The following is an 18749-nucleotide window of genomic DNA, read 5'->3' as shown; positions in this document are numbered from 1 at the left end:
CAAAGTTGTAAGCAAAGTGCCTGACAGGTAGCTACTCACTAAGTGGTTACTGCTGTTACCCGGTCCTTCGGGGAAGAGAAAGGAGACTGTTTCCTCAGTTATGTGTCAAATATTTGTCAACTACCCACTGTGTGCTGGGCATCATTCTAGAACTGAAGATTCAGCACTGAGCTAACAAAAAAGAAGACATCCAGGCTGGCTCTGTGGCCTGGTGGTTAGGGCAGCCAGATCCCACATGGCCAACTGCACGGTTCTCCAGCATCTTAAGAACCATACCTGGCGTGTGTGTGTACATGCCCGAAATCCTGAGAGGAGGGAGAGGTGGAGGGGAAGGGATTGCTGTGTGACCATTTCCTGTAGAGGGTGCTTTCTCCTCTTCTCTCTGTGTCTGTCTCTGGTGGGCATCTTCTAACAAGCAAAAAAAAAAAATCCCTAACTTCGTGAAGCTTACCTTCTCACACTGTAAGATCTCCCACAACTTCACATGCTGATTACGCACGGATCTGTGTCTGTAGGACTTTATTAGACAGATGATAAGAAGCCGTGATGAAATGCTACTTTTTTTTAATCTATCAGCTTAGAAGGACCAAAAGCTTTACTAAATGCTGATAAGGATATGGAGAAATAGGTATTAAGATGTCACTGAATTGCTGGTGGGGTGACATCTGGGAAACAACTTGCCAATGTCCGCCAAAATTTTAATTACATACTATATCCAAGGAAAAGGCAAGGGGGGAATGGTGTGCATAAAATATTTCCCTTTGAGTTTAAATATATACACAGAGAGGGATCATATTTGTTGAAAGGGTACGTAAGAGACAGGTACTTGCCCTTGGAGAGGAACTGGGGTGGGGGACAGCCAGAGGCAAGAGATGAGAGGGGGACCTATCTTTTTCAGTATACCCTTTTGTTTTTTATGTCATGTCCACACATTTACCTAGTCTAAAACAGCCCTTTTTTAAATAACAAAAAAAGATTGTAGAGTATATAACAGTAAATAACATTAAAGCACTATGATGCTAGGGGCCGGCAGGTGGCATGGTGTTTAAGGTGCTGGACTCCCACATGGCTTACCATGGTTCGAGTACAGGACCTGGCGGATGGCTGGCTTGCTCTTTCTTTCTTTCTTTCTTTCTTTCTTTCTTTCTTTCTTTCTTTCTTTCTTCCTCTCTTTCCTGTTCTCTCTCCCTATCTCTTTCTGATCAAACTAAAAATAAGTAAATAGATGAATAAATAAATAAATAATAATAAAAATTTTTTAAAGCACATGGTGCTAGATACATTGTTTCGGGGGGATAGTCTTAAATGAAGTTTATTTTGTCTTAAAAAGTAAATTTAGGGGACCAGAAGGTGGCATGGTAGTTAAGGCGCTGGATAAAAAGTAAATTTAGTGGGACCAGCAGGTTGGCATGATGGTAGTGGTCCTGGACTCCCACATGGTCAACTGCAGTTTGAGTCCCAGACATGGTGGCTTGCTTTCTCACTTTCTCTCTCTCTCATTCCTTCTCTCTCCCTCTCTCTTCCCTTCTGTCTCTCATGAGTACATGTGCCCTGTAACAAATTTTTTTAAAAAAAATAATAGTAATAATAGTAAATAAAATTGAATAAATATTTCTTTTTTAAAAAAGTAAATGTAGTGTTCCAAAGGCATGACTTCAAGTCCTAAGTCCACATAGGAATGTCACAATTGACTCTCTATCCCGTTAATTGAAAACTAACTGCCTCTTCATCATCGGGAGCTTGCTTACCTTTCACCAGGACACCTCTGCAACTTGGAGACTGTCTGAACAGTTACCATGAAAGTCCCACAAGAACAAATACTCTTTCCGTTCATGTTTTCAGGTGTTTTAGAAAGACAGAGACAGACAGAAAGGAAATGTGGGGCTTGGTTTTCTTCCTGACTGTCCGTAAGCGTGTGTGTCCTCTGATGGAAGATGTTTCTGTTTCGTTTGGGGCCACAACTTCCCAAACGGATGATGCTGCTCAATATCGTTTTTAAAAATGTCCTGTGAACGATTTACCGAAATTACTATCCTACAAAGATTGAGTAGTTTATCTTTCTTTGATGACATGAGAAAAGAGAAACCAGACAGATTTTAATTTTGAAATTGATACGATCTCCTTCCTGTTGGTAGCTTCAGAAAAAGCTACAAAGAGGGCCACTCACTTTGGTTATGAGGCCGTTTGGGGAAAGATTGAAACACCGGAGAACAGCAGAGCCACCAAATAAAGCGAGGGGCCGAGCTGGTGTGTCAGCATGCCCGGTACCCAGTATCAGAACTACCCCCTTTTTTTTTTTTTTTTTTGGTTTCCATGGTTTCTTTTTCTTGGTTTATCAAAGGATTCAGAAATGAAGATTTTTAAGAAGAGGTGGAGTTGTTAGAAGCACCATTAATTTATATGTCTTATTCTTTTTTTATACTCAGGATACTAAATGTCTCTAGTTCCCATATTATGAGAATATCCAATTATACCAGGATTTTCCAAAATGCTTCGAGGGCCTTGAACAGAGGCCATTGTGCAATAATAGCACAGCACTAGGTATTTGACAGAGGGCTTGTACATAAAGGAGATGTATAGTACAAGCATAAATTACTGCTGCACCGACATGTCACAGTGAAGCACTCTGCGGCCTCTTGAATATGAAAAAATATTTCTACATTTGGTTCCAGAAAAACACTATTGTGCTGTTCTGAAATCTACAGCGCAGAAAGGAGAAGACAGCCGCTCGCACACAGAAAGCAAATCACTCGTCAGCATTTCCGGTTCTATTTCCTGCCAATTTCAGATCATTGAAACTTTTTAAAACCTTTGATTCTATTCTGCTTTAATTCTGCTTCCTCTACCAAAAAGGGAAGATTGAGAAATGAAAACCCTGTGTACGTAGTAATAATAAATCTTTGCCCTTTTGTGTTTCTTACCCTGTGCTGTTACTACTTTCTTCGCGATCACAGACCTCAGGATATCATTGTGTTCATAATTGGAGGGGCCACCTATGAAGAGGCTCTGACCGTTTATAACCTGAACCGAACCACGCCTGGAGTAAGGATTGTCCTGGGTGGAACCACGATACACAACACGAAAAGGTAACGGAGAGCATTCAGCCCTGTAACTCTGTCCCCTTTCCCAGTGAACAAGGCTTAAATTCCCTTTGTGTTGGAAAAACGTGGTCTATGTTCACCAGACTGCTGTAGGCCAATGCCCTGGTGTTTGCAGCATCAATGCATGGAATAATTTAGAGTTTGTAAGATGAAGGATCTACAGTCCATTAAGTTCCTAAGTCATTTATAAAGGCCAGGTCCTAGAGAATGAGGACCATCCTGAACTGCTAACAATGTGTGTTTCCAACGTTCAAAGAAGGAGAAGTCTAAAAGCTGCAGGCTGACACTCTGAAAATACCTGAGTATATTAGCATTCAGCCCTGTGTTTGTCTCTTTTTTTTCTTTTTAGTTTTTCTATTTTGTTCATTAATTACATTTTTCTCAGTAAGTATTTAGTAAGAAGATACCAGCAGTTGGCGTAATGGCTATGTCGCTGGACTCCCCCATGTAGTCGACCGCGGTTCGAGTCTCAGACCCAGTGGCTTAAACTCACGCCAGGCGCATGTGTGTGCGTGCCCAGGATCCCAAGAAGGGAGGAGAAGGGATTGAGGCGTGGCCATCCCCCTGGGGGGTGATTTCTCGCTTTCTGTCTCTCTGTCTCTCTCTGTCTTTCTGGCGAGTGCACGTGCCCTATAGCAAAAAACCTCTCCAAAAAGAATAAAAAAAAAAAAAAGATACAAAGATGAGTAAGCTAAAAATCCTACCTCAAGTAAGTGGCTGTCCATTAGGAAAGATAGAACATTTAAAAAAAAAATTGTGCATGGAAAGACGGACATAAAAGAGCCATGGAGGAGTCAGCACATGGCATGGAGGTGGCTGGGTCCCACATGGCGTGGAGGTGGCTGGGTCCCACATGGCGTGGAGGTGGCTGGGTCCCACATGGCTGACTGTATAATTTGAGTCCCAGACCTGGCAGCTTGAAAAAGCATGCTGGGCATGTGTGCGTTCCCAAAATCCCCTGGGGGGGGGAGTGAGTTCTTTCTCTCTTCATCTCCAGCAAGCATATGTGCCCTATAGCAAAAAACTAAAAAAAAAATTTTAAGTTGTTTTAAAAAGAGCCATTGATGTTCTGAGTGGCTAAGGTAAATTAACAAATGTTTCAAAGAGATCATATGGTCATACCAGTTGTGTCACTGGACTCCCACAAGACTGACCACAGTTCAAGTCCCAGACCCAGTGGTGTGAAAATCATACAGACCACATATGCAGGCGTGCATACCCAAGATCCATGGAGAAGGGATTGCGGAGTGGCCATCCCACCTGGGAGGTGATTTCTCACCTTCCCTCTTATTGTCTCTGCCCCCCCCCCACTACCTCCCTTACTCAGGAAGCACACGTGTCCTAAGGCAAAAACCTCTTAAAAAAAAAAGAATTAACCACATGAATGAGTGCAAGTAATCAGCCAGCTGGAATGTGCATAATAAAGTGAAAAGATTGATTAAATGTCATGATTGTGGAAAGCCTTGAATGCCAGACTGAGGAATTACTTTCTTATGTAGAAAATGGAGAAATAGAGCTAGCCCTGTGGCCTAGTGATTAAGTGAGCCAGATCCCACATGGCCAATCATGGTTCCAGCCCTGGCTCTAGAGGCTTGAAAAACACTCTGGGCACATGTGCATGTGTGCTCCGATCCGGACAGGATGGAGAAATGGAGGAAATGTGAAGTATGACCAGCCCCATTGAGTGGGTACCCTTCCCTCTCTCTCTCTCTCTCTCTCTCTCTCTCTCTTTCTCTCTCTCTCTCTCTCTCTCTCTCTCGTAAGCGCTTGTGCTCTCTGGCAGTGGGGAAAAAAAAGAAAGAAAATTTAGAATGGTTGAAGATCCTTAAAGCAGTGAAATTACAAAAGGGTCAGTGCTTTTTAGGATGATTAATTTGGGATCAGCAGGGGCATGGTGGTTAAGGTGCTAAATTCCACATGGCTGAGTGTGTAGGTTCAAATCCCAGACCTGGTGACTTGAAAAACATGCCAAGCACATGCATGTGCATGCCCTAAATCCCTGGTGGCTAGTGGAGGAGATGGGATTGTGGCATGCCCATTCCCCAGAGGGAAAGGTAATGATTCCTCACTTTTCCACTTTCTCTCCAGCAAGCGCTCATGCTCTGGCAAAAATCTAAAAAGAATAAAAGGAAGATTCATTTAGCAGCTGAGAGTAGAGGAGGAAGAGACTGGAAAACCATGGCATGATGGTTGCCTGTGCTCATCCGAGAGGGTGCAGGGTGTTCTTACCCCATGGAGAATGGTCACACTACAGTCCCTTCTCCATCTCTCCCTCCTTTCAGGGTTTTGAGCATACACACACCATGTATCCAGCATGTTTTTCAGGCCAGCAGGTCCAGAACTGAACCATGCAGTCTGCCATGTGGGATCCAGGCACCTTCACCAACCACACCACAGGCTGGTCCTATTGTTTAGTTTTTTAACATAATTTTTCTTCTTTATTATTATGGAAGTAATATATGTTGATTCAAAAAAAATTTTTTTAGACAGATTTTTTTTCTATAGGGTGCATGCACTCACTGGATACACAGAGACAGAAAGTGCAAAGTCACCCCCCAGGGCAGATGTCCATGCTGCAGTCCCTTCTCCTCCAGTCTCCTCTCAGGATTTTAAGTACACACGCACACACACCCGGTGTGAGTTTTAAGACATGCAGTCAACTACATGGAAGTCCAGTGATGTAACCATCACACCATCTGCTGGTCCTTTAAAATTTTTCCTTTTTTTTTTGAGAGTTTTTTGCTATAGGGCACATACGCTCGCCAGACAGACAGAGACAGAGACAGAAAGCGAGAAATCACCCCCCAGGGGGATGGCCACACCGCTATCCCTTCTCCATTCTCCTCTCGGGATCCTGGGCATGCACACACACGCGCCCAGCCTGAGTTTAAGCCACTGGATCCGGCACTCGAACTGTGTTCAACTACATGGGAGTCCAGCAACATAGCCATTACGCTAACTGCTGGTCCCTAAAGTTATATCTTTATGTCTACCAGAATTTTATTTTCGAGTAAACTGTGCAATAGGGTTTTCTTTTATCAATTTTACCAAAAGATTACATTGAGAGGTTCTTTTTCTTCTTGGCATCAAACATGTGGTATCTTTTCCAAAACCACCTCTCCAATACTCTGGACACTAAGCAGCTCCTTAACAATTCAGTTCAATTCTAACATTGTCTACCTGGAGTTAGCATCAGGTCTCACAAGTTAAAGGGGCTCAGTCCCACAAGACTGCCCCCACTTCAAAGGCCAGTCCCAAGCCCCAGACCATTGGTACTTCTGACTGGCCAGCTATAAATTGGGAATTCCAACCACTTTCTGAGATTTGATCATTTGCTAGAAAAGTTTACAGAACTCAGGGAACACTTCCTTTGCATTTGATAGTTTATTATAAAGGATACGACCCAGGAACAGCCAAATAGAAGAGAGGCATAGGGTGACGTACCAGGGTGGGGGTGCAGTCTCAATGCCTGCTTCTAGCACACCACCCTCCTAGCACCTCAGTGTGGTCTTCACCGGAAGCTCTCCAAATCCTGTTTAGGGGGTTTGACAGGGCTTCATTATGTGAACTTGATTAGTTAAATCATTGGCCATTGGTGATTAATTCAGTTCCAGCCATTCTCTCTGCTCTAAAGGTCGGAGGGATGTGGTGAAATCTTCAAGCTTCTAATCAAGCCTTGTTCTTTCTGGTAACCAGCCCCCATCCTGAAGCTACCAAGGGGTCTTTCAAGAGTTGTCTCAGTGGGACAAAAGACACTCCTATCACTCTTTTCATTCTGGAAATTATAAGCATTACAGGGCTCTGTGCCAAGAATTGGAGACGAGCACTAAATATCTTCCTATGATACCACGTATGTATACATGCATACTTTCTGTACGTACAGGACAGTATATAAATGATAAGCAGACAGTGTCATAAAGTAACCTAAAGTGGACCAGCAAGTGATGGGGAGCTTAAGGTGCTGGACCCCACATGGTCAGCTTCGTGGTTCGAGTCCTGGAGAATTACGCTGGATACATGTGTGTCATGCCCAAAATCCTGAGAAGAGAGAGAGATTGTGGCATGGCCATCCTCCCTGGGGGGTGATTTCTCACTTTCCCTCTCTCTCTCTCTGGCAAGTGCACATGCCCTATAGCAAAAACTAAATTTAAAACACACACACACACACACAATTAATACAGCTATGTATTCACAGAAACAAAACACTACCAGCACCCCTTGAAGCCACCCCTCTGTCACAACTCTTAACAAAGTAATCACTATTATGATTTCCGTCACCGTAGATTAGTTTTACCTGTCCTTAAAAGACACTTGTTAAGTGACTGAAGAAACAGAGGCTAGATTTAATCTATAGATACCTTTCTCACAAATAATACCAGGATCTCAGAATGTTTGAACTCTAATCATCTTCCTCTCAATGTAGACATTATCATTACTCAGTGTTTTGGTTCCATCTTGTTTTATAATCCCCGGTTAATCGTTATTATTATTTTCAGTAGTCAGCGTTTATTTAGCTTTACCCATATATCTGCCCCCTTTCTTCCTCTACGTTTTTTTTTAATCCTTGCCCTCCCTTCGATCCAGTTATCATCTTAGTTAATAACGTTCTCTAGTATTTCTTTGAGCTACTAGTCAATTTAGGTTTTTTTGTCTAAAAATGTGTTAATTTGGCTAAGTTAGAATTCCAGGTTGATCATTTTATCTTAGCATTTCAAAGCAAGATGACAATAGAATATTAGTTTCAATTGTTGCTCATAAGAAGTCTGTTCTCAATATAATTGTTTTCATTTATAGGCAATCTTTTCTTCTCTGATTCTTTTTATAAGATTACATTTTTATCTTTAGTGTTCTAGTTTTCAATATTCTATATCTAAATGTGGATCTATTCTTACTTATGTTACTTTGTATGAAAACTCATGTTTGGCATAACTTCTGAAAATTTTCCACTCATGATTTTTCTGAATATAGCCTCTGTTCCATTTCCTCTGGTCTCTTCTGGGATCCCTGTGAGATTTATGTTGGATCTTCATCAATTCTTCATATCTCTTAACCTCTCATTTACATTATCCCTCCATTATCTCTCCAGGCTGCCTTCTGTATAATATTTTGAGATTGTTATTCCAGTATAGTCATTCTCTCTTCAGCTATGTCGAATATGAGTTTAATTTGTCCACTGAGTTTTTCATTTAAAAGATTATAACTTCAGGGGTCAACAGGTGGTGTTGTGGTTAAAGGCACTGGACTCTCATATGGCCGACCACAGTTCAAATCCAAGACTTGCCTTGCTCGCTCTCTCTCTCTGGTCAAAATTGAAAAATAATGATAATAAATACATGATTTGTTAAAAAAAAAAAAAGATTATGACTTCCGGCCTATACGTGGAACATATACCACTAAAATGTTGTGCTTTACAAGCTGGGACTACATTCAATTCCCAGTTCAATGTAAAGGCCAGGTGCAGTGGTGCACCTGTCACCCCAGCATTCTGGGGAGCTGAGGCAGGGGGATCGCAAGCTCGAGGTTGGCCTAGGCAACATAGACTCTGAAAAGTGGTGGCACATATCCATAGTCCAGCTACTCAGAAGGCTGAGACAGGAGGATCTCAGTACAAGACCCTGCCTTTAAAAAAAAAAGAAAAGAAGTGGGACCAGCAGATGACATAATGGTTACGTCGCAGGACTCCCACATAGTGGACTGTGGTTCGAGGTCTGGGCACAGTGGCTCAAAACTCAAGCCAGGCGTATGTGTGCCCAAGATCCCAAGAGAAGAATGGAGCACCTCTGAGTTTATTTAGCATTACCCATATGTCTACCCCCTTTCTTCCTCTATTTTTGTTTTCTTGATTTTTATCTTGTCCTAATGGAGGACCTCCATTCTCCTCTCAGGATCTTGGGCACACATGCACATGTACCCGGTGTGAGTTTTATGCCGCTGGGTTTGGGACTTGATATATGGTCGACTACATGGGAGTCGAGCAATATACCCATTACACCATCTGCTGGTCCCTTTATTTATTTATTTTTAAGATTTTGTTTTTGCCATAGAGTGTGTGTGTTCACCAGAGATAGAGACAATGGGAAAGTGAGAAATCACCTCTCACAGGGGATGCCCATTCTTCAATCCCTTCTCCTCCATTCTCCTCTCAGGATCCTGGGCATGCATGCACACACACCCAGCATGATTTTCAGGCCACTGGGTTCAGGACTCACACTGCAGTCAGCGACATGGGAGTGCAGCGCATGATCCATCAAGCCAAATGCTGGGCCTAGGGTTTAATTATATTTTTAATATTTATTGATTTGACTTTATTTTATTTATTTATTTTTTTAAAGTTTGTTATAGAGCATGGGTGCTCACCAGAGAGATAGAAGGAAAGTGAGAAATTAGTCCACCAAGTTTTTTGAACCACGGTCAGCCATGTGGGAGTCCACCACCTGCTGGCCACTAGGGTTTAATTTTTGTAGGAGAGTTTACTGTACAATATCCTGTGTAATACAGGGGTTATTTCTTTTTTAAAAAATAATTATTTATTTAATTTTATTTATTCATTCATTTATTTTTAATTTGACCAGAGAGAAACAGAGATAGAGAAAGAGAAAGGGAAAGTGAGAAAGCAAGTCACCAGGTCCGGGGACTTGAACCCTGGTCGGCCATGTGGGAGTGTCCAGCGCCTTAACCACCATGCCATCTGCTGGTCCCGAGGGGTTATTTCTTAAGGAATAGGCCAAAGGTATAAGTGACCAAAAAAATCTCCAGAGCACTAGAGCCCAGAAGTATTATGGGAGACCATGGAGATAAGGAAACTGTAGTTAGGCACGCCATGATGAGTGTCCTCCTTCATACTTAGAGTGAGGTAAGACGTGGTAAGGGCTGCCCCACGTGCATTCAGATAAGTGGATGCCCCAATAAATGGGGCAGAAATCATCTCATGTCCTTGTGAGTGTGATGTGCTGAGCTAGGAGCTGCTCGTCCTCCAGGGTGGGAATGTTGTAGTGGGATGTTTCTGGAATCCATGTCACTCGGTTTCCCTAACTTATAGTTCTTAGATCTAAGATTACTACAGGATTATTCTGTAGCCACACTCCAGAACCACCACTTATTAGTTTATGATTTATTAGAACAAATTAATTAATGTAATGGATATAAGAGTCAAAAATTGTTCTCCTCCATCCCAGAAAATTACACATGTACTTACCCTTCATGTAGCAATTTGACAGTCTTTATCCTGGGATACCCTCTATTTTTTTAAATATTATTTTATTTAATCATACTTATCATTATTATTACTGTTTTAATTTGCTTCAGGGCATGCACACTCACCAGCGAGAGAAGAAGAAAGTGAGAAAGCAAGTAACCAGGTGCAGGACTTGAACCACATTCGGCCATGTGGGAGTCCAGCCCCTTAACCACCATACCACTTGCTGGCCCTGATACTCTCCATTTCTAACAAGCATCAAGATTGCCTTTACTGTAAATAAAACCAAGATTTTAGCTGGAAACAAAGTTAGAAAGTTAAGAGAAAGCAATTCTTTCCTTCCCTCCGCGGTATAGTCTTAAGAATCAATGTAATTTTAGAAGAGCGGATAGGGCTTTTGGGTAAGTAAGCTGCTTCCTCCTGGGCCAGAAGGTACCCAGATATGTACATCCTTTAGATCTGAAAAGGAAATACGTATTAGTTTGTTCTGAAATTCAAGTTGCCATTTAAAGTTATAATTTAAGTGGTTCTGTCTTAAGGACCTTATTTCTTCAAGACAGTCTTTTGTGTGGGAACCAGCAGGTGGCATGGTGGTTAAGGCACTGGACACTCCCGCATGGCCAACCATGGTTTGAGTCCCAGACCTGGTGGCTTGCTTTCTCATTTTCCCTCTCTCTTGCTCTGTGTCTCTCTCTGGTTACATTTAAATAAATGAACAAATAAATCAAATTAAATAAATAATTTTTAAAAACAGTCCTACATGATAACTGTCCATAATTCAAGCACTGGTTGTAATGAGGCAGATTTCTATATGCCAAGGCCTTCTGTAGTTACAGGATTTGTTTCTGTAGGCCTGCTCCAATTAGGTGTAATTGTGGTTATCTTTGTTTAGATTTAAACACCATTTAAAAGTAGTAGGTGTGTTTTTGCTGCTAAGATACCAAGGCACTTTGCAGAAGCTAATTATCTCCTTAGCCACATTCTTAATAAAATTGCCTTCTACAGAAGAGAAACAGTCAATATTTTCTTCTGTCTTCATAGGCATATGAAGTTTAATGTGAATTTTATGTATCTTTGCCCTTTTCCTTTTGTATATAATAAAATATGAAGAACTAAAAGATAGTAACTCATCACAGAGACCTCTTTAAAGGTATAACTTTCTTGCTTTTGGGGAGGCAAAGAACCTGCCCTGAAAAAGCTCTGGGTGTGACAGGACCCGCAGTTAATGTAATGGCTATGTTGCTGGACTCCCATATAGTCCACCACGGTTTGAGTCCCGGACCCGGTGGCTTAAAACTCACGCCGGGTGCGTGTGCGTGTGTGCCCAAGATCCCGAAAGGAGAAGGGATTGCGGCATGGCCATCCCCCCGGGGGGGGGGTGATTTCTCGCTTTCTGTCTCTCTCTGTCTGTCTGGTGAGCACACGCGCCCTGTAGCAAAAACCTCTCCAAAAAAAAAAGGCTCTGGGTGTGGACTGAGCAGTGACCTGAACGTGGAAAGCAAGTGCGTACAAGTGCGTGCCCTAAGAAGTTAGTCCGCTGTGCCTCTGGGGTCCATGCAGTTCACAGTGTACACTGTCCTCGCCTGCCCCATTCTTGCCTTTCTGATAAAATTACTTTCCCTTCCCTTTCAACTTCCCCCTCATTTGTCATTAGTCGTATTAACCTAATACATCCTCAATTATGGGGGAAATGTCAAATTTCAGTTTCTAGAAATTATACATGACATGAGCAGTTGCTATAGCACCACAAATATTTTCACCAGCATCCATGTGGGTCAGTCAGATGTCATACCGCCCTTGTTACAAGTTCTAGAATAGATACATAAACATCTGTGGGATATGCGAAGACAACGTAAAGTCAGTAGTTCATTCACTCAAATATTTACTGAGCTTTGGGATACCTCCATGAATAGAACAAAGATCCTAACCCTTGTGACGCTTTCATTTTTTTAAAAAATTATTTATTTATGTAATTAATTCCATTTGTTATTTTTCTTTTTAAATTTGACCAGAGAGAGACAGACAGAGAAAGGGAAAGTAAGAAAGCAAGCCTCCAGGTTCAGGACTTAAACCGCGGTCAGTCATGTGGGAATCCAGCACCTTTAACCACCATGCCACCTTCTGGCCCCATGACACTTTCATTTTAATGAAGGGGGAGACAGAAAGAAACAAACTTAGTAAATAAGTAAATTTTGTAGTAAATCAGAAGAGGCTCAATGCTATGGGGGGACATGTAGAGCAGGGCAAAAAGAAATTGCTAGTTTGGGGACAGTGAAGACAGGTCATACTACTGAGTATGGTGTCAGGAAAGCCTCACTGAGACTTGAAGGAGACGAGGGAGTGAGCCAAGCAGATACCAGAGAAAGCCTCCTAGGTGCAGAACTGTCCTGGGACAGAATCCACTGTGTGGGAACTTCAAAGCGGACCGGTGAGTCTGAGTGGACTGAGCAAGAGGAAGTCAAGGGCGATACAGTCAGAGTGGTATCTGGGGCCTCACCATGGCAGGCCTAGTAGACTGTAGGAGGCCCAGTTTACACTGAGTCTGACAGCATCTGAAGGTTGATCTATTTTTGGTTTTGTTTGTTCGGATTTTTTTTTTTTGGGGGGGGGGTGGTTTGCCATAGGGCACCTGTCCTAGCTGGAGAGAGAGAGACAGAGAAAGAGAAAGTGAGAAATCGCCCCTCCCCAGTCGGGGAGGCCATGCTGCAGTCTCCTCTCCTCCAGTCTCCTCTTGGGATCTTGGGCCTGCGCACACACTTGCCAGCATGATTTTCAAGACGTTGGGTCCGGGACTCAGACTGCAGTCAGACACCTGCTGGCCCCTGTTTTTATTTTGTTTTGGTCTGGTTTTTTTCTCTCTCTCTTTCATGAGACAGAGAGACAGTGAAAGAGAAAGACAACCATCCCAGCAGGACCTTGTATGACAGTCTCTCCCACGCTCCGCCCTTCCCAGCCTGCCAAGATCACGGCACGGGCACAACCGGAGTTTCTAGGTGGGCCTAGGAACCCAACCCTGGTCTTCCATATGGCTTCCAGTGTTGCAGTACCACTGTGCCACTGCAGCTGGGCTGGGCTGGTGTTTTTGAGATATGATTTACGTATCATACAATTCACCTGTTGTTAAAATGCAGTGGTTTTAGTATATTCACAGATATGTGCAATCCTAAGCATAGTCAAGTTTAGAACATTTCATCATCTTAAAAGGAATTCCCCACTCCATCCCTAAGCAACCACTAGTCTACTTTCTGTCTCTATAGGTGTTCCTGTTCTGGGCATTTCCTATAAATGGAGTCATTTAATAGGTAGTCTTTTGTGACTGACTTCTTTCATTTAACCTGGTTCATCTATGTTGTAGAACACATCAGTTCTTCATTCCTTTCTATTGGCTGAATAACATTTCATTGTATGCATGTACCATGTTTCACTTATCCCCTTGTCAATTGATTGACATTTGAGTTATTTCCATTATTTTTTTTTTGGCCATTATGAATAATGCTGCTATACACATTTATGTACAGATTTTTAAGATTTTATTTAATTCTTTTATGGAAGAGAGACAGAGAGATGGATACCTTCAGTAGAGTCCCACCACAACATTGTCCTCCTGCCCCAGCCCCCCAGTCAGCCAGGATCCTAACCCAGGCCTTCCATGTAGCTCCAGCATCACTCAGTGGTGCACTGCCACTTGTCCACCACAGCCGGCCTTCAAGTGTCTGTGTGCATCACAGAATTTTAAACAGAGCCACAACATCTGACATGTTTTAGGAGAATCACACTGGCTATTGAAAACTAATGTAAATTGGGACCAGCAGTTGGCGTAATGGCTATGTTTCTGGACTCCTATGTAGTTGACTGCAGTTCGAGTCCCAGACCCAGTGGCTTAAACTCACTCTGGGTACGTGTGTGCATGTGTGCCCAAGATCCTGAGAGGAGAATGGAGGAGAAGGGATTGCGGCGTGGCCATTCCCCCTGGGGGGTGATTTCTCGCTTTTTGTCTCTCTGTCTCTGTCTTTCTGGCGAGTGCACGTGTCCTATAGCAAAAATCTCTCCAAAAAAAAAAAAAAAAATTAAATAAGATAAAATAAATAAAAAATAAAAGTGAAAACTAATGTAAATTAAGAGACTCACCCACTAATATTTATTATAAAAACAAATACTCATTTATTGTAAAAATGCAAAGCCCTAGATAAATTTAAACAAACTATACCTGTTGTTTAATCACCTGCAATAAACAGAGCTGTTATCACAGTTGTGTTTCCAAAGCACATGATCCTACCTTGCAAATAAATGAGTGGCTTGGTTTGGGTTTTGAGCTGGCCTGCCCTATCACTTCACAGGCCAATCAATATTAAAGGAGTTCTAGAATTTGCTGGCAGCAGTTGACACCTTAAATTAGTAGTGTGGGCTAATAGGCCAAGAACCCAGTTCTGGCTCTCCTAGAAGAATAAAATTGCTGTCTTATGAGATGCAGGATAGAAGTGGGGGCAGGGGAGCTGGGGAATGCATTAGCCAGCGGTGCTGCCCTTGCTGAGCACGGCCTGGATAGTCGTCTCCGGTCCTGTCAGTTCAGGACTTCTGAAGACTTTGGACAAAGAAAGATGTGTCCAGCTACAAGGTGACCCCAAAGCAGCAATCCTTTTACTGCCAAATTCCTTTCAAGCCAGTAATAATTACAGCACATAGTGTGTTCTCTGTAAGTCTGCTGGATTCAATTAAGTCTTCATTAGCTATAAACCTGCAAAATAATGAATGATCTCATTTTCCAATTATTTTCTAACTAGCAAAGACAGTGCTGGCAAACAGATAAAGAAAAATAAGCGCTCCCTCCCCTCCAAGTAATTCATATACACTGTAAAGAAAAAAATGTGAAAGCAAAAATCATTTGGAGCTAACCACTGTTAATATTTTAGCTTATTTCCTTTTTTTTTTCTTTACCCAAAGGTTTGAATTTTGTTTATATTTTATTTTTGGCATTATTAGGATCACATGTTCTATACAATTTTGTACTTGTCCTGGACCCAGTGGCTTGAGGAACACGCTGGGTACCTGCGCATGGGTGTCCAAAATCCCAGGAGGAGAATGGGGAAGGGATTGCAGCATGGCCATCCCCCCATGAAGTGGTTTCTCACTTTCCCACTCTGTGTCTGTCTCTCGGCAAAGTGCGTACGCCCTATGGCAAAAATCTAAAAATTAAAAAAAAAAACAAAAAAAAAACTAATGGCCATATAATTTCCGTTAGCATGCATCTTTATTTAACCGTTAGTACTGGACATTTGGATTGTTTACATGTCTTACTTAAATAATACCGCAATAAACATCTTTTGTATAAATAAGCCCTTTCCCTGCCTCTGATTATTTCCTCTAGATAGATGTACAGCGAGACAGTCTCTAACATTGCTAGTAGAAGTTAAATCGTTCTAACTTTGCTAGAAAGCAGTTTGATGTTATGCATTCAAAGGTCTAGGATTAACTTCATGGCTCTTGTTGGGTTTTATTTGTTTGTTGATTTTTGACAAGCCCTTGTTCAGGTAGTGAAAATATTCTGTATCTGGATTAAGGGGATGGTTTTACAATTGCATCCATGGGTCAGACTCAACAAACGATACCCTTCAATCAGTGAATGTGATAGTCTGTGAATTATATCTCAGTAAACAAAGAAAATGTTTAAAAAGAAAAAAAAGCAGTATAGTGCCAAACTGACGCGTTCTTCTTGATATAGTCAGAAAGATAAAAAGATCATTTAAGAAAGAATAGTTTTCTCACTATGTTGTTTGATACCATTCCCTGGAACCATCCGCTGTGAGCTGGTGTGTTGTGAGTCATGTGCTTTGAGGAACAGTGGTTTATAGCAGTTCCTAAGAAGGGGCTGTGATGATAGAGCTAAAACTTATTTAGCACATACTCTGCGCTAGACACTGTTTATCCCACCCGTGCTGTCCTGTAAGGTAGCCACTAGCCACACGCAGCGATTTAGCACTGGAAGTGTGGCGCGTCTTCTCGGAGGTGTGCTGCCAGAATAAACTACTTGTTGGATTCCAAAGCTGTAGTATTTAAAAATGTAAATGATCTCACTAATAATTTTTAAAGTTAGTTGCATGCCGAAATGATAACATTTTGGATATATAGGTTAAATAATATACACATACTATCAATATTAATAGTATCTGTTTTATTTTGCTTTTTTACTGTGGCTGCTAGAACATTTAAAATTACTTGCACATGGCATGGTGGTGGAGGTGCTGGACTCTCACATGGCTTGAACCATGGTTTGAGTCCCAGACCTGGTGACTTGCTTTCTTACTCCCCCACCCCCTCTCTCTTGCTCTTTGGTCAAATTATTAAGGGACCAGCAGTTAGTGTAATGGCTATGTCACTGGACTCCCACGTAGTCGACCACGGTTTGCGTCCCAACCCGGTGGCTTAAAACTCACACCGGTGTGTGTGCGTGCATGCCCAAGATCCCGAGAGGAGAATGGAGGAGAAGGGATTGCGGCGTGGCCATCCCCCCTGGGGGTGATTTCTCATTTTCGGTCTCTCTGTCTCTCTCTGTCTGTCTGGTGAGCACACGCGCCCTATAGCAAAAACCTCTCAAAAAAATTATTAAAAAAATAATAATAATAAAATAAAATTAAATAATTGTTTAAAATTACCTGTGCAGCTCACATTTGTGAATTGTGCTGCTTCACCCATTTAATTTTGTATAATGCTTACAATGACCTAATGTGATGGATTTTTGGGGGGGGGGTTGGTAGAGGTTTTGGCCTTAGGGTGCATGTGTTCACCAGAGAGAGAGACAGAGACAGTGAGAGGGAATGTGAGAAGTCATCCCCCAGGTTGTGGCGACACCACAACCCTTTCTCCTCCATTCTTCTCTTGGGATTTGGGGCACACTAGTGCACATGCCCAGTGAGAGTTTCAAGCCCCTGGGCCCAGGACTTGGCCACGTGGGAGTCCAGTGACATAACTGCTATGCCATCTGCTGGTCCCGAGATGAATATTTTTATTATTATCATCCACCTTATTTTTCAGATGAGGAGATCAAGGTTTAGAGAGGTTCCGTACTTTGCCCAAAGTCACAAAGCTAATAAGTGGCAAAGCTGGAATTGAACATAGTCTATTTCCAGTCTGAGCACCGAAGCACTCAGCTGAAATAATATTTTAGGAAGATTTATCTAGTTATGACTTTCTTTTTAATTCCTTGCTTATAAATATCGCTGATCAGGTAGGCAAAATATGTTCTTACCAGGCGGACAATATGCGAAGCTTTCTGACTCTGGGAATACTGTAAGCCAAAGCAGAGAAAACGTCATTTGTAAGAGAGGAATCATTTAGTTTCAATTTTTGTCATTGAAAGATGATTAAGATGGAGATTTAAGAGATAGTATTGCTCTTCGAATACAAAAGATTCCCTTGATGAATTAGTGGCAGCTGTTGGTTTCATTGCTACCTGAAATGGTGCCTAAGTGTTGATAAGAATTTAACTCTGACAGATTATGTCAGTGATATTAATGCTTTCTGTAGAGAACACAATTAGAACTTAGAAAAAGAGTTGATATCTCTTCTGGGAGTAAACGTGAAGCAGGGAGGGGGCCGACTCACGTTAGCAACAAGTACTTCATGGATGTCTATCTAAACAAGTAATACTAGAAACTTGGACCTTCTCCTGTAACCACGAGTTGGTTCGATCTCTGAATTATTTACAGAAAATTAGATACTATGACAGAATTTGCATTTCAAAGGGAAAGGAACGCAGAGGGTAATCCTCTTCACGTACGTGCATTTCAGGAGCAGTTCTGAACTGCTGGAACCATCGCCTTCGTTACAGAGACTTTCTTTGAGAATTAATTTTTCTCCTGTTACGAAAGTGTTAGACACAATCGCAAGAGCCACGAAGGAGAGCATCACCTGGCATTGACAAGCGTTTATTGAGTGATGATTCTGTGTGAAGTTCTGTGCAAGGTGCCAGAAATAGGCAGACACGGCCCATATCTTTAAGGATCTCAGGGTCTAATGGGAAAATAGGTGTAGAAATGAATAACTCCAATAAGGTGCTTTTTTAAAAGCTGAATTAAACAGCAGATTCAAACCTCGGTATGTCCTCTGATGCCAGTTCATTTGTACACTGTAACATAAACCTTCTAAATTAAAAATAGCTTATTAAAAAATCAATACTGGGACCAGCAGTTAGCGTAATGGCTATGTCGCTGGACTCCCACATAGTCGACCGTGGTTCGCGTCCCAGACCCGGTGGCTTAAACTCACGCTGGGTATGTGTGCGTGCGTGCCCAAGATCCCGAGAGGAGAATGGAGGAGAAGGGATTGCGGCGTGGCCATCCCCCCTGGGGGGTGATTTCTTGCTTTCTATCTCTCTGTCTCTGTCTCTCTGTCTGGCGAGCGCACGCGCCCTATAGCAAAAAAAAAAAACTCTCCAAAAAAAATAAATCAATACTTGT

General features: G+C 42.1%; 1 protein-coding gene across 1 annotated transcript in view; it reads left to right on the top strand.

Annotated features, from left to right (window-relative positions):
* Window positions 1-18749, top strand: part of VPS45 (vacuolar protein sorting 45 homolog) — an 86603-nt gene that overhangs the window by 49348 nt on the left and 18506 nt on the right. The window contains exon 14 of the mRNA XM_006168488.3: window positions 2955-3086. Within this exon, the coding sequence (XP_006168550.1) occupies window positions 2955-3086 (132 nt within the window). The remainder of the gene's footprint in view (window positions 1-2954; window positions 3087-18749) is intronic.

Source organism: Tupaia chinensis, unplaced genomic scaffold (assembly GCF_000334495.1).
Source record: "Tupaia chinensis unplaced genomic scaffold, TupChi_1.0 Scaffold145814_1, whole genome shotgun sequence".
In the NCBI taxonomy this organism is placed as follows: domain Eukaryota; kingdom Metazoa; phylum Chordata; class Mammalia; order Scandentia; family Tupaiidae; genus Tupaia; species Tupaia belangeri.
This window is presented reverse-complemented; position numbering and strand designations above follow the sequence as displayed.